The 22,922-nt window shown below is 36.6% G+C and overlaps 2 protein-coding genes and 3 long non-coding RNA genes across 7 annotated transcripts; 3 read left to right on the plus strand and 2 right to left on the minus strand.

Annotated features, from left to right (window-relative positions):
• Positions 1 to 4,812: 4,812 nt before the first annotated feature.
• On the minus strand, positions 4,813 to 8,066 carry LOC148761079 (uncharacterized). Its single transcript, XR_016027971.1, has 2 exons — positions 7,947 to 8,066; positions 4,813 to 6,304 (listed from the first exon to the last, which is right to left on the minus strand). It is a non-coding gene; the product is annotated as an uncharacterized LOC148761079 (long non-coding RNA).
• A 108-nt stretch (positions 8,067 to 8,174) lies between these two features.
• LOC18591217 (uncharacterized) lies at positions 8,175 to 9,668 on the minus strand. 3 transcript variants are annotated; one of them, XR_016027969.1, is made up of 3 exons: positions 9,530 to 9,668; positions 9,234 to 9,302; positions 8,175 to 9,153 (listed from the first exon to the last, which is right to left on the minus strand). It is a non-coding gene; the product is annotated as an uncharacterized LOC18591217 (long non-coding RNA). The 3 variants fall into 3 exon arrangements; XR_016027967.1 differs by having other exon boundaries at positions 9,499 to 9,633; XR_016027968.1 differs by having other exon boundaries at positions 8,175 to 9,156; positions 9,499 to 9,633.
• LOC148761080 (uncharacterized) lies at positions 9,573 to 11,029 on the plus strand. The gene is made up of 2 exons (XR_016027970.1): positions 9,573 to 9,699; positions 10,094 to 11,029. It is a non-coding gene; the product is annotated as an uncharacterized LOC148761080 (long non-coding RNA).
• A 9,651-nt stretch (positions 11,030 to 20,680) lies between these two features.
• On the plus strand, positions 20,681 to 21,254 carry LOC148761081 (uncharacterized). Its single transcript, XM_088809233.1, has one exon. It carries the CDS (start codon positions 20,955 to 20,957, stop codon positions 21,249 to 21,251), a length of 297 nt encoding a protein of 98 aa, XP_088665359.1. The 5' UTR covers positions 20,681 to 20,954; the 3' UTR covers positions 21,252 to 21,254.
• A 1,053-nt stretch (positions 21,255 to 22,307) lies between these two features.
• On the plus strand, positions 22,308 to 22,921 carry LOC18591225 (calcium-binding protein CML37-like). Its single transcript, XM_018126073.2, has one exon. It carries the CDS (start codon positions 22,362 to 22,364, stop codon positions 22,647 to 22,649), a length of 288 nt encoding a protein of 95 aa, XP_017981562.2. The 5' UTR covers positions 22,308 to 22,361; the 3' UTR covers positions 22,650 to 22,921.
• The last annotated feature ends 1 nt before the right edge of the window (position 22,922 follows it).

Here is a 22,922-nt window from a genome sequence, read left to right on the forward strand (position 1 = left end):
AAAAGAGCCTCCTGGCTAAGAAGAACCTTTTTGTTTTTTCGTAAGTAGCAATGAAGCGAAAAAATGAGAAGCAAATATTGCAAGTTTTCCAGGTAAGCAACCTGAATGAGGACCATCTACTCAATGCAGGGGAGCTGAAAAGAGCCTTCAGCCAGCTTGATAAACCCCAGCTATCTAGTTTCAGAGTCAACCAAGCTCTCCGCAAGGCCGACAGAAATGGTGACAAATCCATTGATTCTAAGGAGCTGCCTGATCTCGCGAAATTTCCTTCGTCTATATTGCGTTAGTTTTAGTATTAGTATTAGTGCTATATATATAGTTTACTACGTAACAATAAAGGGGTGAAGTGTACTCATCCCATTGTGTTGAGTCTCTGTCGTATATTATAGGCTGCTGCTTCTTCCACCGTGCACAAGTTAAGGGGTGGCTTCTGATTAGTCTATGTTTGAATTCCTCTGCAAAGGGGATTCTGTATTTATATGTGATATAGTTATTATGTTTCAAATATCATGTATGACTATGTGATTTCAAGCACAAGTTCTCGTCATAAAAAAAAAACAAAATCTATTAACAATATCATAAAAGAATAAAACAAAAATAGACCAACAAAACCCCTCAATCCCCTGGTAGGGAACAAAGGAGACTTTGAAAAGCCGTACGATATATATATGCCATGACTGACGTAATCAGAAAATCTTTTCTAAGAAGAAAGGTACGTATATTTTCTTTTTGAGACTGATTTTTGGATCCCAAAATAATTGTTCAAACTAAAACCTTGATGCCTTCGATGCTCGTCCAAGTTCACCCAGAACGCAAAGCCCGATTCGAAAATCCTGATAGCAGACCATTTCAGGATGACCGTTACATATAGCAGATCCATTCCAATCCACTATCTCATATAGAAGTTTGGGCTGAAGCAGCAGGCCAGCAGCCCATATTTAGAAGGCCCGTTAGATGTAAGTCTCGGGTCATTATGCGTAAGTTCTTAGGATGCTTGCACAGGGTCATGAAACTCAATTCCGTCGTATGTGGTTTAGCCAGAATTTCATGTCGATGGCAAAAACCCTGTAAACTTATACTACTATATCTCTTACTATTTGGATTAAACCCAGTAATTGATGATCCCCTGCTCCCAGGGATTCTTCACTCCCCAACCATCAGAAAAATAAAATCTCATCCTTCATCCCTCAACAATGGCAATGATTAAATCTCGATTGTCTGCACCGTTACAAGAAGTGAACCGTTCTGTCTGTCCGGAAGGTCCGACAACGAGGAATAGCAAATTAACAGTAACATGATAATACAACATACATAGGGCATTTGGGTTTCTGGCATCACTTTTGCATGTTTAGCAATCTCATGTGCCACCATGTTGGTCTCTCTTGGAGCAAAACATACAAACTGGATCTGTAAAGTTTTAATCAGTTCAATATAATCTTCCACTAAAATGCCAGATGCCCCCATATAATTTTTATCAATCAACCAACCCACAACCATTTTATTGTCAATCTCAATTTAAGTTATAGTAGTATTATGCTCCAAACAAACCAATAAGGCCCATAACAGTGCTCTCAATTCTGCATCTGAAATAGTAGTGGAGGGTAAAACGCATTTGCTCTAGCAAGAACCACCGCTCCATCACTATTTCTGACAATAAAACCCGCAGCCATTTGTGCACCGTTGCCGCAATCAAACAAAGAGGCAAAGTTTTCTTGTCTTTTTACATGAACAAGAATATATAAGAGTGGAAACAGAATCGGATACCTTCGTTCACAGCGTTTGCACCATGTGAAATAAACGAAATGCATTTGGCCCTTAAATGCTCTATATAGACGTCAGCTAAGTGAACCATTTTATGGCAAGGCAAGCAGCTGTCTCTCTTACATTATTTCCCTCTTATTACTCCAAAACATGCTTCGTTCTTCAAATATGCCCAAGGGTATCTCTCCGAAGTGCCCAAGGAAAACGGGGCCTGTACTTTTAACTGGAACAGAACTGAGAACCATATTCAAGGGCTGTGATACTAATCTGGACGGGCGTCTCAGCAAGCAAGAGCTCAGGAAGGCCTTCGCTAGCTTAGGTTCTCGCCTACCATGCTGGCGAGCTCGCCAAGGGCTTCATCAAGCTGATGCTAACGGGGATGGATACGTTAGCGACGAGGAGTTTGACGATCTTGTTGAATACGCTTTGGAATGTGGTTATACGTTTAAGTAAAATACATCTACCTAATTAGTTACTCATAATCTGCCACCGCCAGGAACAGTGCTTCTTTCCATCGATCTTCCGACTTTTCCTTTTTGGAACTTTATTTGGTGGCTTTTGCAAATGTCATGCGTAACTGCGAGTTGAGTGTATGATCTGCTGTATAATTAAGTCAATTAGTATTTGAATCTTGTATGCTATGTCTCGTACATAACTTTCCTCTAATTTCTGTCTCCCTCCAACTGGTATTATTGTCAAATGGTGCCACCAAATAGATAAACTTAAGCTATCTAGCTTCAGGGTCAATCAACCTCTCCGCTAGGCCGACGGAAATGGTGACAAATCCATTGATTCTAATGAGCTGTCTAATCTCGTGATATTTACTTCGTCTATATTGCCTTGGTTTTATCCTTAGTGTCAGTGCTAGAGTTTACTACCTAACAATAAAGGGGTGAAATGCCACGATTTGTACTCATCCCATTCTGTTGAGTCTCTATCGTGTATTTATAGGTTGCTGCTTCTTCAACCATGCAGAAGTTGAGAAGGGCTGGCTTCTGATTACTGTATGTTCGAATTCCTATCTGTATTTATACGTGATATAGCAGTAGTTTTTATCTTTCAAATATTAAGTATGACTGTGATTTCAAGTAGAAAGTTCTCATAAAAACAGAGACAAATCTATTAATCAGTAATAGCATAAAATTAAGAATACAACAAAAAACAGACGAAGAAAACACCTCAATCCCCCGGCAGGGAACGAAGGAGACATTGAAAAGCCATACGATATCTATGCCATGATTGACGTAATCAGAAAATCTTTTTCCAAGAAGCAAGGTACGTATATTTTCTTTTTAAGATTAATTTTTGGGTTCCAAAACAATTGTTCAAACAAAACCTTGATGGCTTTGATGTTCGTCCAAGTTTACCCAGAACGCAAAGCCCGATTTCAAAAATCCTGATTAGCAGACCATTCCCATGATGACCTTTACATATATAGCAGATCCATACGAATCCACTATCTCATATAGAACTTTGGGCTGAAGCAGCAACAAGCCATCAGCCCAGGATCATTTCACCTTCGTGTCAATTTAGAAGGCCCGTTAGAGGTTAACCTGGGATCATTATGGGCAAAGTCATGACAACATTCTTGGGATGGTTTGTTGAAGAAAACATAGTAATCTGGAAAAAATTGATGAACAGAAGATAGCTAAATGTGAAAGTAGAAAGAAATGATAAACACAAAACGGTGCACTTTTGCCTTCCTTCATTAAAAAGCAAAAGAACGGTATTTATAAGTGGTTACATGAGAGAAAAATAAGAAAAACTTTTTAAACCAGCTAAGGACACATGGTTCTCTAGATATAGCTTAAAGAATATTGCATAGAGTTGTGCTCAGATTCCCAAGATAGCCACACAAGCCTAATGGCTACACAAGTAAAACGACACAGTATAAAAAAGAAATAGCAACTCCTAATGATAGTTCAGAAAAGGTGACTTAGTAACTAAAAAGTAAAATAATGATAAAAGCTTTACATATGAAACGACTTGGCTATCTTCCCAAAACGGCATAGCTACTCTTGCATCTTAAACTCTAAATTCTCACAATTTCCAACCTATGACTCATCTTAACAGCAAGATGAAGCCATTCTTCAACACACTTCCTTGGTATTCATCTTGCTGATCCCTAATAATTCTCTTAGATAAACACATTTCTAATTATTTAAACACTTTGTAAAAATATCAACTACATGTTCAGATGTACCACAATAAAGAACTGAAATTTCTCCTTCTTTAACAGCTTCTCTGATGAAATGAAACTATACCTTTATATGGTTTGTTCTGCCATAATGCACAGGATTTTTGACAATGGATATTGCTTATTGATTATATATCATCAAGGATGTTCCTGACTTTTGCTTAAACCCCAAATCTTCCAACATTTTCCTGATCCAAATAGCTTGATTTGCAGCTGTAATAGCTAAAATATATTCTGCTTCAGTTGAGGATTGTGCAACCACCTTTAGTTTCTTAGAGTTCCAGGAGAAAACAACACTTCCAAATGAAAAACAATAGCCTCTTGTGCTTTTAGAATCATCCAGACTCCTTGCCTAGTCATTGTCATAGAAACCAATCAATTCATTGCTTTTATCCTTCTTAAATCTCAAACCATAATCGATTGTTCCTTTAATATACCTCAGAACCCTTTTTGCTGCCAAATAATGATTTTGAGAAAGTTTCTGCGTAAATCTGGACAACAAGCTTGCAAGATATATCAAGTCTGGTTTTGATGCAGTCAAGTATAGTAGACTTTCTGTGATACTTTTATAATTCGAACATAAAGCCTCAGAAGCTCCATCATCCTTACTCAGCTTGCTGTTGGAAGCAAAAGGAATCTCAACAGCCTTATAGTTCTCCATTTGAAACCTCTTCAACAATTCAACTGCATATTTACTCTAATGAATGCAAATGGATTCTGCCCTTTGTATAAATTGCAGTCTCAAGAAATAATGCATGTCCCCCAAATTAGACATTTCAAACTTTTTCATCAACTTGAGCTTAAAAATAGTAAAAAATCTACCATCTGAACCAGTCAGCAGCAAGCCATCAACATACAAGCATATAATTACCTTTACTGAATTTGCTTGGCTACATACATATAGAGTGGGCTCATTCTGACTTCTCTGAAACCCATTTACAATAAGAAATGATCGATTCTATTTTACCAAGACCTTGGGGCCTGTTTCAGTTCATACAAAGCCTTTACTAATTTGCAAACTTTACCCTCTGTCCCTGGCTTGATGAACCCTTCTGGTTGATGAATGTAAATATCTTTAGTAAAATAGCCATTTAAAAATGTTGATTTTACATCTATATGCCAGATCTTCCACCTTTCTTGAGTAGCTAAAAGCAGTCAACAGTCTTATAGTATCGTGTCTTGCCACTGGGGCAAAAGTCTCCCAGTAATCAACTCCATAAATCTGAAAGTATCCTTTCACCACTAGTCTTGCTTTAAACTTATTCAGTATTCCATCAGCATTGAGCTTGGTCTTGTAGATCCACTTTGTATCAATCACATGTTGATCCGTTGGTTTATCCACTAATAACCAGGTACCATTCTTTTCAATCATTAGCATTTCTTGTTTCATAGCTTGCATCCATCTATTGTCTTTTGCAGCCTCTATATAGTCAGTAGGTTCACATATTGCCACATTACACCTAGCATAGATATCTTGTAAAGACCTTGTGCTTTTCACTGCAAGTCTTTCATCTTCTAAATCCTCTTCTGATTCAACTTCACTTTAAACAACATTAAGATTATGAGTATATCTGTCAGAACTTGTCACAAGTGATTTCTACCAGTCCCACGTAGAGCTTTCATCAAATCTCACATCCCTGCTCACAAAAATCTTCTTAGTCTCCACATTGTATAGCTTATAGCCCTTGGTAACTTCACTGTAACCAATGTGAATGGCTACAATACTCTTCTCATCTAATTTAGTTCTTTTGTTGTTTGGAACTTTTGCATAGCATATACTACCAAAGATCTTCAAATGACTAACTAATGGTTTATAGTTAAACCAACTCTCGTCTTACCACTTACAGCTCTTGTAAAAGTCATATTTAGCAAATAATTGGTTGTGTTAATAGCCTCTGCCCAAAAAGTTTTTGATAAATTCTTTTGAAACAAGAGGCATCTAGCCATTTCCATGAGAGTCCTGTTCTTCCTTTCTACTATCCCATTTTGTTAAGGGCTGTAGGTAGTAATAAGTTGATGAACAATACCAAGCTAAACTAGATACTAGTCAAACTCAGCAACAGTAAATTCCATCCCATTATCAGTTCTAAAGATTTTAATTGAAGTATTTGCCTTCTTAGCTAGCTTTCTAAACTTCAGAAAACTCTTGAAAGCTTCAAACTTTTATTTTAAAAAATACAGAAAACAGAATCTAGTAACATCATCTATGAACAATAAGTAGTACTTGTTGCCATTAAGTGATTCTGTTTTCATAGGTTCTCCCAAATCAGAATGAATAAGTCGCAACTTGTCAGTAGCCTTCCAACTCCTCTCTTTTGAAAATGCAGTACTGTTTTGCTTCCCAACCTAACATGTACCACAAAAATGTTCAGGCTTGTAACTTTTGGCAAACATTCAACTAACTCTTGGGATGCCATATAACTCAAGGAGTTGTAGTTAACATGTCCTAACCGTTTGTGCCACAGCTCTGACTGATCAATAGCACTCACATATAACTTTTGTTCAATGTTCTTCCAATTAATAGGATAACATTTATTCCTCGTTTGAACTATAAATACCTCATCACCATTAGAGTCAAACATTGTGCAATGCTTGTTCTTGAACAATAAAACATAATTGCTCTCAGTTAGCTGACCAACACCTAGCAAGTTCTGACTAGCCTCTAGAACAAGATATACATTTGAAATATGCTTGCTACCCAATTTAGTTTCTACAGCAACTATTCCAACACCAACGATCTTTAGGAAAGATCTATTCCCAATCTCCACCCTTGCCCTATAACTTTTGTCAAGAGTGGTAAATTGGCTCTCATCACTAGTGAGATGATTTGAACAGGCACTGTCAATCAACCACTCAGATTTCTTAGCTGTGTCACCTACAACCTTTGCCATAAACAAGATTTCTTCAGCCTCTTCTACTTGCTCAGCAATTGCAACTTTCTCATTAGTCTTAGAACTTTTGTTCTTACACACTTTTTTAACATGACCAAGTTAGTATCAAAGCTGATCGATGGGTCTTAAGGGTTCTTTTTCTTTTTTTTGTCGTCTTCATCCTACTACCTGATCTTCCTTCTACTTGGTTTTTTATTCATGGCTACAGCCGGGTTCAATACCTCAGCTCCACCAGTTTTTACTAGTGAAAACTATGCCATCTAGTCAGTAAAAATGAAGTCTTATGTCAAAGCTTTTTGTTTATGGGAATTTGTGGAGACTGGAGAGGACCCTGTTCAATGGCATGCCAACCCCACTCTTGCTCAAATTCAGTTGTTTGAATAGGACAAAGCAAAAAGGTGTAAAGCTCTGTCCTGCTTACAATATGCTATGTTTTATGATATTTTCTCTAGGATTATGCATCTAAATAGTCCTAAGGAAGTGTAAGATCAATTGAAAGATGAGTTCTTTGGTAGTAATAGGACTAGGCAGATTCAATGTTTAAATTTGTCTAGACAATTTGAGATGTTAAGGATGGAAGATGATGAAACGATTAGGGAGTTTTTTGAAAAAATGATGAGTTTGGTGAATCAATTGAGATTGTTAGGGAAAACTGTGACAGGGGAAAGGTTGGTGCACAAAATGTTGGTTAGCCTTCCAGAAAAGTATGAATTTAAGATTTCTTCTTTAGAAGATTCTAGGGACATTGATCACATTACTTTAAAAGAATTGGTAAATGCTTTGAAGGGTATTGAACAGATAAGGGCTTATAGGCAGAAAAGTGTGATTGAAAGTTCTTTGATAGCACAAACTAAGAATCTTAAAGTTAGTGGTAGTGGTGGAAGGAATAATGAAATTGATAGAAAAGACAAGGATAAGAAAACTGTTGATAGTAAAACTGGAAAATAAAAGCAAAAGTATCAACCTTGTCCTCACTGCAAAAAGACCACATATTCTGCAAAGTATTGCTAGTATAGGCCTAATGTGAAATGCCCATGAATAAAAGTAAAAGGAAGATCAAGTAGTAGGATGAAGACGAAAGAAGAAGAAAAATAAACCTTAAGACCCGTCGATCGACTTTGATACCATGTTGAAGAAAACAGAGTAATCTGGAAAAAATGGATGAACAGAGGAACAAAAGATAGCTAATCGTGAAAGAAGAAAGAAATGATAAGCACAAAACGGTGCACTTTTGCTTTCATTAAAAACCGAAAGAACGGTATTTATAGGTGATTACATGAGAGAGAAATAAGAAAAAAAATTTTAAACCAGCTAAGGACACCTGGTTCTCTAGAAACAGTTGAAAGAATACAGCTAAAAGAATATTGCATAAGGAGTTGTGCTCAGATTCCCAAGACAGCCACACAAGCCTAACGGCTACACAAGTAAAACGACACAGTATAGCAAAGAAATAACAACTCCTAACGGTAATTTAGAAAAGGTAACTTAGTAACTAAAAAGTAAAATACTGACAAAAGCTTTACATATGAAACGACTTGGCTATCTTCCCAAAACGGCATAGCTACTCCTACATCTTCAACTCTAAATTCCCACAATTTCCAACCTGTGACTCATCTTAACAGCAAGATGAGGCCATTCTTCAACATGGTTGAACCGGATCATGAAACTCAATTTCCTTCGTACGTGGTTCAGCCAGAATTTCATGTCGATGGCAAAAACCCTGTAAACTTCTACTATATCTCTTACTATTAGGATTAAACCCAGTAATTAATGATCCCCAGCTCCTACGGATTCCTCACTCCTTAACCATCAAAAAAATAAAATCTCATCCTTCATCCCTCAACAATGGCAATGATAAAATCTCGATTGTCTGCGCCGATACAGGAAGTGAACCGTCTGTCTGTCCGGGAGGTTGTATAACAAAGAATGGCATATTAATAGCAACATGATAATACCACGTATATAGAATAATAAATATCCAATTATAGTTGCTGTTAAATAAACTAGGTCCTTGGAAAGTGGAAGAATTCGCTTTCCAGGAAGGCAATTATTCTTGAACTGATAAGAGAATATATGGTGAAAGGAGGAGGAAAGCTCTAAACTCTCAAATATAAAAATGCGACAACTAATTTTCGCCACCCTTTCCCATGATCTAACATGGCGTATAATATTACAGGATAATGATTTTTGCTGATCTTTCATGGCTGAAGATTTGTGTGGCCCTTGTATTTATGGAATGTTTAACTGCATAAAAACGGTGGTGACACCAAACGGTCAGAGGACGAGGGTCAATCTTTGTTCTACCTGCTGACAGTCATGAGGGGTTCAACGAAACTACACTTTGAAAGTAATTGAGATAGAAACAGAAGGGCCATTGACCTAACCTTGATGATGTCGACAAGTTGGAATCGGACAAAATGCTTCCATTTGAAAGTAACCTCATTCTTGAAAAGCTGAAGAGATCAAACAATGACGTAAAGCATTTTCCAAGTATACAACTCTTTATTTATAAACTTTTAGTTGTTAAAATTTCTTAAATTTTGTACAAAATCAAAATTAAACACAATATATGGAATAGAGAGAGAGCCTTATATTATTCTCTCACGATATACAGACAAAAGAACATTCAAGAGTAGCATAATACTATACCGTTCAAAAATTCCCAACATTGTGTTCGTACCTACGTTGCCTGAAGCTAATTCCATGGCTGATTCACTTGCAAAACTTGGGGTTGATAAGGCTGAAATGTTTTATGCATGTCGGTAAGGCTGTTGTTTGGTGGTGTGGCTACTTTTCTGTCCATGGTTTTTGGTTCTGTTGCTGCTGCTTCAGATCTGGGCCTTCATTTAGGTTCTTATTTTTGTGCTTCATCTGAGGTCTCTTAGGATTCTCTTATTGCTACGTCTGTTTAGGTTGTTTGTATATGGATATCTTTGTTCTGTTTAGGTAGGGAATTTTGTTCTACAGGGTGCTGTTTCCTCTGCTTCAAGAATACAATTCTCATTTTAATCCATGGTTCATTATTTTTGTAAGACCATGGAGTTGTATTCTCTTTCTATTAATGAATATCTTGATGATTGAGTTTAAAAAAAAAAGAGTAGCATAATACAAGCATTCATTCGACTTAATGTATACTTCTCCCTATTTAAATAATTGCGTTTGAATTTCCAATTATATATATATATATATAAAGGTAGAGTAGCATCAAAGAATTAGAAGTGTTAAAATATTCTCGTCTTTTCAGATAAACAAGAATATATAAAAGTGGAAACAGAATCGGATTCCTTCGTTCACAGCATTTGCACCGTCCCTATATACAGTGAAAAGTGAGGGTGTATCAATTTGAAGCGAGAGATTCCAGTTCAATTCTCTACGCAAACGTCTCTTTCCAAGAAGGAACGTCGTTCCTGCCCCATGCCTCTGTTTAACAACAGGCAAGAGCTCTCTCTGTATATATAAAGCCCATTCCTTCCAAATCTATATATCCCTAGGACGCCAACAAGTTTAGTTTTAAAAACCGCTGAAAGAGAAAAAGAGTCTTACTGAATCCTTTCCAGTACTCGCCTAGTATACGTTTTAGCCGAAAACCAAATTTCCTAAAATAAACATGGGCAGAAAATTTGGTAACACCGGAGCATCAGGTGACAACAAGCAGGAATTGACGAGGGTTTTCAAGCTATATGGCGAAAAGAATGGAGTGACCCGACTCTACAAGGATGATCTGAAGAATGCCTTTGAGTACCTTGGTGCTCTTATGCCCACTTACAAAGCTGCCTCTGCCCTCAGATATATCGATACCGATAACAGCGGATACATCTCAGGCGATGAACTCGAAGCTCTTGTTGAATACGCTCGCAGCTCTGGGTTCCGTTAAAAGCATAGTCTGCCACGGTTTATGGAAAAATGCTATATATATATACCAGTATACATTTACGTTTGTTTTTTGGGTTCCCCACAAATAATAACAGATGTTTTTCTTCTGTACCTGCATGCATGTCCATGTTCAGCATTGGACTTGTACATGCATGTTGATGTTTCTGCCATACATGTGTGATGATGTACAAGGAAGAGGAGCGGTAATTCCTCTTCATTTTTAATTTAATAACTAGTTTTATATTATATATATAATTTGGTTTGTTCCAGTTTTATTATATAGAATGATTTCCTTTTTCTTTTGTAAGGTTGGTAGTAGGGAAAATAGCATGGAAAGGAGAAACAAAAATTTTCTAATGTTTGGTTAAGGAGAAAAAAAGGAGGTAAAATATAGTATTACAAAACAAATTGTCCCTCACCATCCTTACATGGAATGTGAGGAATATAGAGGAAACAAAGGGGAAAATTTTCTGATCACCATGAAACAACCACTTCCACCTTGAGAGGAAGAAATGGCTTGGCTCGCAGCAATTGGTTAGTCTTTGAAGCTGATCATTTCATAGGTCTCCCGATGTGGCAAGAGGGAACCACAGCTCTGGTCTTTGTCGAAGAAAAAGATGTAGTGAAAATGAAGCAGGGAAAACGAACATGTTTCCTTGGAAAAAGTCATACTTCAAGACTTAGCAACTGAGAAATATTTAGATAATCATTTTTCCCCTTCACTAAATAGGGCCTAAGTCAAATTAATTAAGCTTTTTCAAGGAAGTAAGTGTTTCATTTCCTGGGAAAGGAAAGAATTCCTCCTACAAGTTAAACAAAATCTACAAGAAGTATACCTACAGCTCAAAAACAAGGAAGAATTTATCAGGAAATTATAATATGGTTGAAGACAATGTAAATTTCGTTCTAATTTTATACTTCAACTTACCTAGCTAGAACAATTGATAAATAACTGAGTCCAGTCTAATATCCGTAATAAATTCTATTATTTTGGTTTTAAAATTTTGGTTGTATACTTATAAACACTTCTAATTGTGGCCATGAGACATTAATTGAAAATATAACATTGCATTTGTGAAAAACGATTTCCTATCGCATGATCACATTGATTGAGACCAAAAGGATTAATTACGTGCACATTTCACCGAAAGGTGAAGGGGAATCTCACCTCCCCATTTTGAAAAGCAATTCCATGGCCCATATATTCTTGTTCTTGGTTTGGTAAGTTTTGGTTTCCACATGATGACTATTCAAGAAATGGGTTTCCGAAGGATAAGAAAGATGCCAACTTGGGTAATGGGTGGCTTTCATTTTCTACAAAACGAGTGGGCATAAAAAAAAAGATGCTGCAACTTGATATCTAGCTCTTCAAAGTTGATTTGATGTTGGAGGATGCCAATACCGTACTTGCAACAGGATTATACTGTTCTACAAGCCAATTCTTGAGTACTCGTTTGTCTACAGTAGAAGATCTAGTGGCGGAGTTGCGGAGCAGGCTGTAATTTCCCAGCAATACTCTTTCACCCCTATACGCTTTGGCCTTTGGGCCTTTGCTGAGTATGATCCCAAACAGAGAAGATTCTTTCTCAAACCTTTATACACAAGACTCATCCGGATCAATGAGAATACAATAAGTGGAGCATTGGTCCCCCGAGGTCTATATAAACCCAAGGTTCCATACTCCCTAAGGCCACAAGTCCAGTAGGAGACCAAAGCGGCGGACCCCCTGCCTGTAGTATATTTGATATAGTAACCTGAAAATCCTCTCTAGACAACATGGTTTACAAATACAGCAATCCGAAAGGCGGCGACCCATCACCACGTGCGAGTAAGCAGCAGTTAAGGAAAGTATTCCTTGATTGTGATGTCGATGATAACAATGTCCTCACCAAGGAAGAGATAAAGAACGCGTTTGATCGCTTCGGTGCCCTTTTCCCTAGTTTCAGAACCTGGAAAGCACTCAAACGTGTAGATAAAAATAAAGATGGATGTGTCAGCCTGGAGGAGCTTGACAGCCTCATAGAATACGCTCATCAGCAGGGATACATCAACGTTAATTAGCTAGAAAGTCAGTGCTTTCCTCGTTGGTATTATATCTTATATGAATAATTAAATCCTTTGCATAATTGATGTAAGAATATATTCCCCGTGTGAAATAGTCTGCAAGTTTCAGGTTTTAAAGATGTAAAAGGGGGCAAATGTGTTGCCATTGATTAAGCTTCTCTTATGCATGTATAAGAAATTTGCTCAAGTTTTCTTCGTACTGATTACAACATATTGGAATCATTTAATTACATCAAATTTAGACGTCTTCATAGCTTTCTGGCAACATACATATATGATCCTTTGCTTTTATTTTCACCTACTTTGTTTTTCCTCGTCTATGAAACCAGAAGTTCACTTACTTTATGGCAAATTATTTGATGTTGCTCAAAGTCCTTTGAGCTTTACTCAGGACAGTTGGCTAAAGTTTGATTAATATCAGAGAATTGCAACAGAGTCCCAATTTTGACTCTGATTCCAACCTGTTTTGCCTTTTGGGCTGAGAATGACATCAGTCCGAGCTCGTTAAATGACTTATCCTCTAACATCGTCATCAATTGCCCAGTTACATTTCTCTGGTATAAGATGCCTTGTCCTTTCATTTTTCCCATACCACTCATAAAATAAGATAGCTGGATGCTAGATGCTTATAAAGTTTAATTATTTGATTTTAACAAAGTATGCCAATATCAATCAATCCCAAATGTGATAGGATAAGAATCTTTGAATGGAAGATAAAGATTGGTGTACAAAAAATGTAGGTAACTGTAAGTGCAGAACTCGAGTCAGTCTAAATCTAGCTTAGATATATGGCACATTGATACAGTATCATCTGCACCTACGTGTCAACTCGTAGCATGAGATTCTTTCCCAAAGCATTATACACAGGTGGCGGTCGAGACTCCTCCCGATAAACCAAAACGTCGGTCATAGCCATGCAGCACACAAGGAGGTCTATATAAGCCGTGCCCACGGCTTCAAAACTCCCAATATCACAGCTCCCCTGACTATATATCTTTTCCAGATAACTGATTCACATCCAAACCTCAAAATCCTTTAGACAAACATGACAATCACTAGTAAATCAGGTTCGGGTTACCCCCAGGCGATTAGTAAGTTGCAGTTACGGAAGCTTTTCCTGGATTGTGATGCCAATAACGACGGAATCCTCACCAAGGAAGAGATAAAGAAAGCGTTTCACAATCTGGGTGCGCTTCTCCCTCGTTATAGAGCTTGGGAAGGACTGAAACATGCGGATGCAAATAAAGATGGATGCGTCAGCCCGGAGGAGCTTGACGGCCTGATAGACTACGCTTACAAACTTCAATATACGGCCATCGCTAATTATTAGAACTCATTGCTGCAAGTTGTCTTCAGATGTATCTGGCATAAATTGTTTGAATGTGTGCTTGCTGTAATATTTAACAGTACTGGTGTACTTGCAAGTTCTAGGTTTTCAGCTTGTCTTCTATTTATATGATCTGAAGGAGTTACACCTCCTGCCTTGTATGTGATGAAGCTCTGATGTGATCTGTAACTACTGAAATATAACGCAATGCGGATTTCTGGAAACTTTGTGTTCAACCTGTTAAAAACTATGAATTTTGCTCTTTAATTGGTATAACTGGATTCCTGGACTCTTAAATTTTCTGCTAAAATGAGAGAGAGGAAAAGTCTAACTACTAGAGATAGTCACTTTGCCCAAACTAAAGAAAGGGAATGTATGATCGACCAAGGTTCGTCCCTTCATCTTATTAAGTTCCCTTCTTATGATAAAAGTTGGGAAATGGATTTAAAAAATAGTGAGGCTTCTTTATCCCCTTGAGATGTTCTTTGGACAGTTAATCTAAAGCAAATGAATGGTACTGATAAATGGCATCTCACAAGAGGGGCTTAGGTTCATTTTCATGACTTTATAGATTTATACGAATAATCTAAATGTTCGGTTCAGTACTTATCCAAACTCTCAAGATTCTAACTGTTTTCTCCTTTCCTTTTATTCTTCCACCTTTTTGTATAGAATCTTTAGATTGCAATCTTACTAGTATATCAACTATGCAACCAGAAAACAGAAGAGTATCCTATGCAAACGGGGAACTCTGCTTAGAAAGGAATACTAGTCTAAATTAAAGAGTTAACCAAAACATTCTGTTTTTATCTTTATCAATTTTTCTTTTCCGAAATGTCGTTTTGGATTTTATTTTTCTCTACAATCCATTCCATGATTAAAACAAGATGATTCTTGTCAAAAAGTTCCCGACATCATGAAACAAAAAATAAGTAGAACAAACTGAGATAGAAAAAATGATCAAAGATGAAAGGGTGCCCCTTATCCTTTGTATTGTGACAGCATCAAAGCAAAAACAAACACACTACAAACGAAAATGAGCAAATTATGTGAAGAGAACGCATCTGAAAGCAGACTGCAATAGTCATCACTACTAAGCAGAAAAAGTAGAATTCCTATCAACCCCATACTTGGCTAAGGAATCTACAAAGACGTTACCTTCCTTTAAAATGTGTGAGAGTGTGACATGATCAGGTGAGTGAAGGAGAGCACCAATACAAAATGAAGAGGAAAAGAAGAAGAATTGTATAAATACAAAATATAAAAGGTGGGTATCTATAAAGCACTAGCATATTGCATGAAAATGAAGCGAAGACAACAAATTTCAGATTCCAGAAATATGAAGTCAATTTCTGGCCCTACCCAAATCTTTCTTGATAAGTAGGAATAAAATACAGTAGTAATCTGCAAATGCAGGATGCCTAGATCTATAAAAGCCCAGCCCTCCATACTCCCAGGATCATAGTGCAATATCCTTTAACCTATATTGTTATGTTTCTTTTACATAACAAAGATACAGCTCAAAATCCTATAAAAAAAATGCCCCTTTATTACCAGACTTCAGGAAAAAATGCACCAATAAACTATGATGTGCAGCAGATTCGGAAAATTTTCCTTGATTGCGATATTGACGGTAACAAAGTCCTCACCAAGGAAGAGATAAAGCATGCATTTGATCGCTTGGGTGCGGCTATCCCTGGTTATAGAGCATGGCGAGGGCTCCATCATGCTGATGCAAACAACGATGGATGCATCAGTATGGATGAGCTGGACGAACTTGTTCGATATGCTAATGGACTTGGATACAAAATCAAGTAGAATTACGTACATGCACGTTTAATTTACAATGTTTTTAGTCTTTGATGTACTATTGATATATAAGTGTCATGAGGAAGCTTCGCTTCGAGCTTCAGCTTCTCTCCTAATGTTTTAGGCCTATAGCCTTTTCGCCTCTTGTGCTTGGAATGCAAATATAAGATGTTTACATACCCCTCCTTCCTATTAGTTACTGTGCAATTATGAACATTAAGCACTATATATATATACATATATATATTTGTATTTCAATCCTTGCATGTTTAGCCCACTGATCAAAATGATTAATTTTCAAGGTCAAGAACAAATCTTAACCAATGAATTTTAACTATTTTTTCTTTTTTTCTAATTAATTAATGACGGGGAAAAATCTTCTTTCTAAAGATCATAATTCATAAAAAATAAAAAAAAATTTTAAATATCTTATTAGAATGTATATGTTCATGATGATATTCGAAAATAGCAACCATATTTTGTTCCCTCTTACAACTTTATTCAGTCACTGCCTACAGATACTGCTGATGCTGATTCCTAGTATGCTTAGTGTGTACATATTTAGAAATATTTATGAGTTGCAGTTTCAAGGCTCAAAGCTTAAAGGGTAGGTGAAGAGCAAATATTTGAGCGTGGGAATTAAGCCTTATGTCTTTTCTTTTCTTTTTTAAGGCAGAGCCTTTTTATTTTCCTTTAGGGTGCTTGAAGAGCAGATTTCATTGACAAAATAGCAGAAGTACAATCAGAACAAAATTCTCTAAAGCTTAAAAGCATGTGTAAGCCTGATTTCTCTTTATTGAATTAATGAAAGTATTAGAACTCCTAATTTGAGACTATTATAATAAGTTTCTCTTTTCCTTATTTCACGTATCTTTAATTTGATTTACGCATTCGAATATTTAATTTATTGATTGATGTATAATCTCTTTCTTAAAAAATAAAGTTCAAATCTCCCTGCCTCCCTCCCATAATTATATAAAAAAAATTGATTTGCTTTTTGAGTGTTTGAATAACAATAATAACCTTTTGCTTCTTCTTTCTCGAGTATATTTAGACCATGAATACCAATTACGGAAGAACCCCATGAATCTCTTTCTCGAAGAGAAAAAAATAAAAGAAAGAAAGAAAGAAATAGCCATGAATGAGAAAAGAAACGAAAGAAAGAGACAACCATGAGTCTCTTCCCTTTTTCCCTTTGTTCTTCCCGACGTCATTCGAAGTGATGAAACAGATGGACGTCCACAGCTGACGCCTAGCTTTCATGACTTATTCTCATGAAAGATAAACTCATTAGAAAAAAAAAAAAAGAATAAGAATTACTATTACTCTTTTGGCACTTAGCATAATTTTTTTTCTACCCTATTTATGGATGAAAACAACTATGAATCTCTATTTCAAAAAGCATTCTAATTATGATTATGAATCTCATTCCCTCTTTACTTTTCTTTCCTATTTCCCCCTTATCTCATCCTCTCCTTTATCGTTATTCTTCTGTCACTTCGACCCAAGTGATGGAACATAAAGCCCCAAGATCAATGCCAACATCAAAGATTATTAAATAGGCAAAATCTTGTGAGAAAGGCATCAAGCTAAATTTTCTATTATCAACCTTTATGCATAATAAGTAAACTTCTATGTAATACACTATTTTTTCTATTCATGATTTTTATTAATTTAATAATTAATCATAACGGAAAAAAATCAAAGTTAAATTTTAATTACTCATTTTTAATCGTCGAAACATTGATCTTTATATACAACAAGATATTATTAGTATTTATATTTTAAGTCAATTATGTTGCGAAAAATGTTTCAAAAACAAACCATCTAAGATATTTATTGAATAAATAAAGATCAGAAAACATTTCTTGGAATGAAACACATTATAAGAGGAAGAGAATAAGAATATCTAAAGGAGAAATTGGAGAAAAATACTAAAGAAACAAAGAGACGAAGTGGCATACAACCGTAAGCGAAGAGATATTCTATATAAATCCATGCGTGTAATAACCCTTTTCCATCATATTAGCAAAACTAAGTGTCTCTCGTATAGTTATCCAAAGCTCCAAACCTCCTCCGTCCCTTTTGCCACCATGCCTCTTTACGTGCCTAAATCCCTGAATCTGACCCTAAATGAAGGGCAACTGAAGGCTATCTTCAAAGAACACGACACCGACGGGGACGGTTGTCTAAGCAAAGAGGAGCTGTCGAAAGCTTTCCAAAAGCTGGGCTCGCGCTACCCTGGCTGGCGAGTTCGTCGTGCACTGCACCATGCCGACACCAACGGAGATGGATCCATCGGTATAGACGAGCTGGACGAGCTTGTCAAATATGCTGTCAAACTAGGATATGGCGTCAACTAGGGTTGTTGTATGTTTATATATACCCATACAATAAAATGGTCTGTGAAAATTATCTTATACGTATTTGCTTCTTGTTTGCTTTGCTAACTGATTGATGAAAAAAAAAAAGGACAAGTTTCTTTCTGTTTGTACTTTTCGCTTGTGAGTTTCACTGTCATCTGTATAAGCTGTACTCGTAACAACAATGGGATGCAATCTTTGTTGGGCAAGAACTTCCCCCTTTCTTTTTGATCTTTCTGATGAATGAGATCGGCATGTGTTTTGAATTTTTTCATAATTTATATGACTAACTTAATTTCAACATGATTACCCTTCTTATAAAAATAAATTCATAAATCATATTTCTTATATATATATATCTCAAATTTTATTTAAAATTAACTTATATAATTACATCTTTTAAAAATAATAATACAAATGATAGATCCAATATAATTATTCCCATACTCCAAGTTCTCCTCCCATTATCTTTTCCGAAGAGGTTACAAGACGCTTTACGCCACATGATAATTCAAGGGATAGATAACTTTCTAAAATTATGAGAATACTATTTTCTTTTCTTTTTTGTTTTTTTTTTTTTTTTGTCTCATTCATTTTCTCTCACAAGTGAAAGCAACTAAGCTAAAGCATATATGCCTTCTGAAGATGAAATATAACCATATGTTTTAATCTTGAATTTTATTTTATTTTTTAGTCTATAAATGAATATCACATGTGTCTTTGTCTAGACATAAACCAGTTTTTATCATAAGGATATGTGTCATCAATTTAAACCTTATCTTATCAAAAGTTTGAACCTTATCGTATCGTTTCTGAAAAGTGATCCAAGAGGAGAATATTGAACTTATACATGCAAGGTGCACAAGAAAAATGCATCAAAATTAGCATATAAAGAGACTAATACACATATTTAGCTTAAAATATTTCATATCACAGCCTGACAAATAGAATCAGAATGTCCATTACTTTAGAAAATCAGGACCCCTGAATTCAGCTTTCCTTGGCAATTTCTGTATGGGAATAAGTCACACGTGCTTATGCATATGTAGAACTGGATTCTTTACCCGAAAAGACCTTGGATTCCACTTCTTAAATTCGTTTCCAGGTGCGCTATTGGTGTTTTGTTCTGAGTTTCTGATATGTCCCAAAACTACTAGACTAGTTACTTGCAGGAGCTTTGCTTTTTAAGTTTCTCTCCTTTGTTTCCTAATTACCTCTTCCGTCCTTGTCACGATCAAGTGCTTATATTCCAGATTTGATTACAAATGAAATCTGCCAAGTTGACAAAAAATGCCTATGCAACTTGACCACCCTTTTTTGTTGGGCTTGATTCTTTGACGGCTTTCTTATGTGCTTAATTAAGGTCTAGCTCCTAAAAAGACAGGTGGCCGTCTCTCAATGGATATTAGGATGCCATATTTATCCTTCAGCAAGCTCTTTTCTTTCTTTGCTTATGTAATATTGTGGCTTCGTCTTGGTTTCATTTCAAGTCCAATCTCCTTAAGGCTTAAGTCATATGTAGGCCCAAATTCCAAGCTCAGTCCAAGAAGGCACTTACTATTTGGAATTAGAAACTTGTGAATCTGTATAACGTTGAGCTCAATTCTAATTGCAAACAAAGTCAGACTAGATATTCACGAACTTCTAATCGCTTCATTGTTAAGAACAAAGTTATTGGCTGAGTGGTGATAATGCCACAATCTGGAAAGAAGTTGCCATCCTGACAATGCTGAAATCTGGAAAGAAGCTGCCATCCTGAAGCCACTGAACAACAATCGTGGTGCAACACAAAAGGTTCGATGTATGGTTACTTGCTGGAAAATCTGTGATCCTGTGCCGTATTTATCTGTGGAAGGGGTAAACATTGTGGTTAGTCAGGATAGCATGCTTTGTTATATTATTATCAGGATGCCCTGTTTCGGGTCAGCCCGTCAGGGGGAGATGAGTCATTATGTTGTGATTTCTGGGTAATTGTTGTGTGACCGGCTGGAGTGCTGTAGTTTGAGTTCAATCTAGTAATCAGGTGGTTTTTATCATCGGGGACACAGTTGAGTTCAGTTTAGTCAAGGTAAACCAGGTGGCTGTTGTTTGATTGGCACATGGGAATCGGCTAAGCTGATGGGGGCTCGTTTGTTCCGGGAAAGAACCCCTGACTTGCTGTAATCATTGACTTATTTTGTGCTTTAATGACAATCCTCCGCTTTCCGAAAAAGGAACAAAGTTATAGGCAAACTTTCAAATACAATGAATGACTCATATTCTGAGAATACTGTGAAGTAACTTGGAAAAAATTAAGTTTAACTGATGCTTTGAAGAAACAAGGGTTGTGTTTCACATTGGAAGAAGTGAATATTTTATAGTTGATTGACGGTTTAAATTACACAAGTCAATCGAATTTTTTGTACAAATTATCAAAGTTCAAACCACTCAAGGGTAGGTTTATACCCTCAACACGTGATACCATGTAATTTTCCATGAAGCACACTGTGGCTCTTGTTCTAGAACCTAAATGAAAGCCATAGTTTTGCATTCCATCTTAAAAAAGGGAATTATGGGAGGGAAAAATAGGTAGAACAAGCAGCATAAATCCGGGCTGCACTTGCACTACTGCTCAAGGACTTTCTCACCTGCCCTGTGAGCATTAAAAATACATATTTATCCTGAATTATATGGTTTTTATGACTATCATCGTGACTAGGAGCATCCTCATGGATGGAAAACGTATTATGACAATGACCGAGTTCAAGCAATGGTTAAAGAAGTTTGATGCAGACAAACATGGCCGGACCAGCAAAGAACTCCGGAATGCTATTTATGAAACCAGGGGACGATTTGGCCGATGGAAGAGCAGGCGAGGGATACGATCAACAGATGCAGATGGCAGTGGCTATATTGATGAAAATGAGATCCACAACCTTGTTGAGTTTGCAGACAAATATTTGGGTGTCAAAATTCTTTCTATGTAATATTGTGCTGATTATATATAAGCCCTGGGGCAATAGAGTGTGTGTTGCTTTGATCAAAACACTGTACCTCTTGGAATTAAGGATTTCTATATGTTATGCTTGCTACTTTACAATCTTTCATGCATCACTCAGTTCCCTTCACTCTCAACCTTGTTCCTGGTTCAAAATATATTTGAAAGATGGTTTGAAAGAGAGGTTAAGAACTCAGGCAAATATGATTCTAATTTTGGCAGAGCAGTCAAGCTTCATGTAAAGAGAAAGAAGAATCAAGAGTGTACCTGAGTTTTCAGGATAATTTTCAGCAAATGTAAACAGAGCAAGTGACCAAAGAAATTGACCTGGCAACTGGGAATTTATTATATATATACACCATTTCTTATGAAGAGATTCGATGTTGGTTTCTAACCCTTTACTCTTCGTTGGTGATTGGCCTAATCTTCTTCCTGATTTCCATATACAATCCTTTTGGGTCCCTTAACCTCGGATTCTAAAGTCCAATAACATAACACTATCATTAATTCTAGGGAATAAAGCCGTCAGGGATCTAACTGTTAAATGCATTGGTACAGTTTTTGTTCCTCAAGGGGGTCAGGTATCGTTATTATATTAATGACCCTTTCCGAGGGTACCAAATAGAAAGATATCCGTGTTTGTTGCCTAACTTAGCCGCGGCGGCAATAACAAACAGAATTTCCATAGATTAATCACCAGTTGTCCTTCGTTCCTTGGATTTGGACAAACAGCAAAGGTTTATTACTTCTTAATTGCAACCTTTTCTCTTACTTTTTGTGGCTCTATGGGCTTTGTAAGAGATAACAAAAGAATATTAGGCAACATTTGCAAAAGCTACTAATAAATCTATTGCTCTATGCTTCTTAAGCAATAGCAACTGTCTAAACTTTTAAAGGCACTTTGTTTTAAATACTCGACTTCCATGTTTTAATTGTGCTAAGCCAATTTCTAATTGTATTTGCAAAAGCTAAAGCACGACGGAGAGAGGGGGAGAATGGTATAAATTTAAGAATCCTTTGAACTCTCCTACACATCGGACAGCAAGCAAAACAGTGTGCAAGGAATTAACAGTCTTTTCCAGTCTTTGATTATCAGAAAATGGCCCTTAAAACTCGCAGCTACTCCGTCGATGGCAAGCGTGAAATGACGATCGATGAGTTCAAAAGATACTTGAAGAAATTTGATGATGATAAAGATGGCAGGATAAGCAGAGACGAGCTTGCAAATGCTATACGAGCAGCGGGAGGATGGTTTGCTACGAGGAAGAGCAAGCATGCAATACGTTCCGTGGATGCCAATGGCAATGGCTTCATTGATGACAATGAGATCAAAAACCTGGCGGAGTTTGCAGAGAAGCACTTGAACGTGAGAATTTTGTATTTCTGAAGTGTTAATCTCGAGTCACATCCCTTTATCCATTTCTCCTTGTTTGATATGCTCATCCCTTTGTTCAAATTGTTTATCAGTATGTGAGTTGCTTCCATCTCCTTGGAGGCTTGGCATTATTTGTCCATGGATAGATGATGAAAAAAAGACGTTACCCAATGCTTGTTTAGAATCTTTTTACAAGTTCTGATAAGTGAAAACTACTTTCACTTGCTTTATAGAATTCCATCAAAGAAGAATGCATTTCAGTTATACACATTCATCATATATCAG

Source organism: Theobroma cacao, chromosome 8, assembly GCF_053813885.1.
Source record: "Theobroma cacao isolate CCN51 chromosome 8, ASM5381388v1, whole genome shotgun sequence".
NCBI lineage: Eukaryota > Viridiplantae > Streptophyta > Magnoliopsida > Malvales > Malvaceae > Theobroma > Theobroma cacao.

What these genes read in the sequence shown, in the direction of transcription:
- LOC148761081 (XM_088809233.1), top strand. Translation starts at nt 20,955, where the DNA reads ATGGTTTTTATGACTATCATCGTGACTAGGAGCATCCTCATGGATGGA.
- LOC18591225 (XM_018126073.2), top strand. Translation starts at nt 22,362, where the DNA reads ATGGCCCTTAAAACTCGCAGCTACTCCGTCGATGGCAAGCGTGAAATG.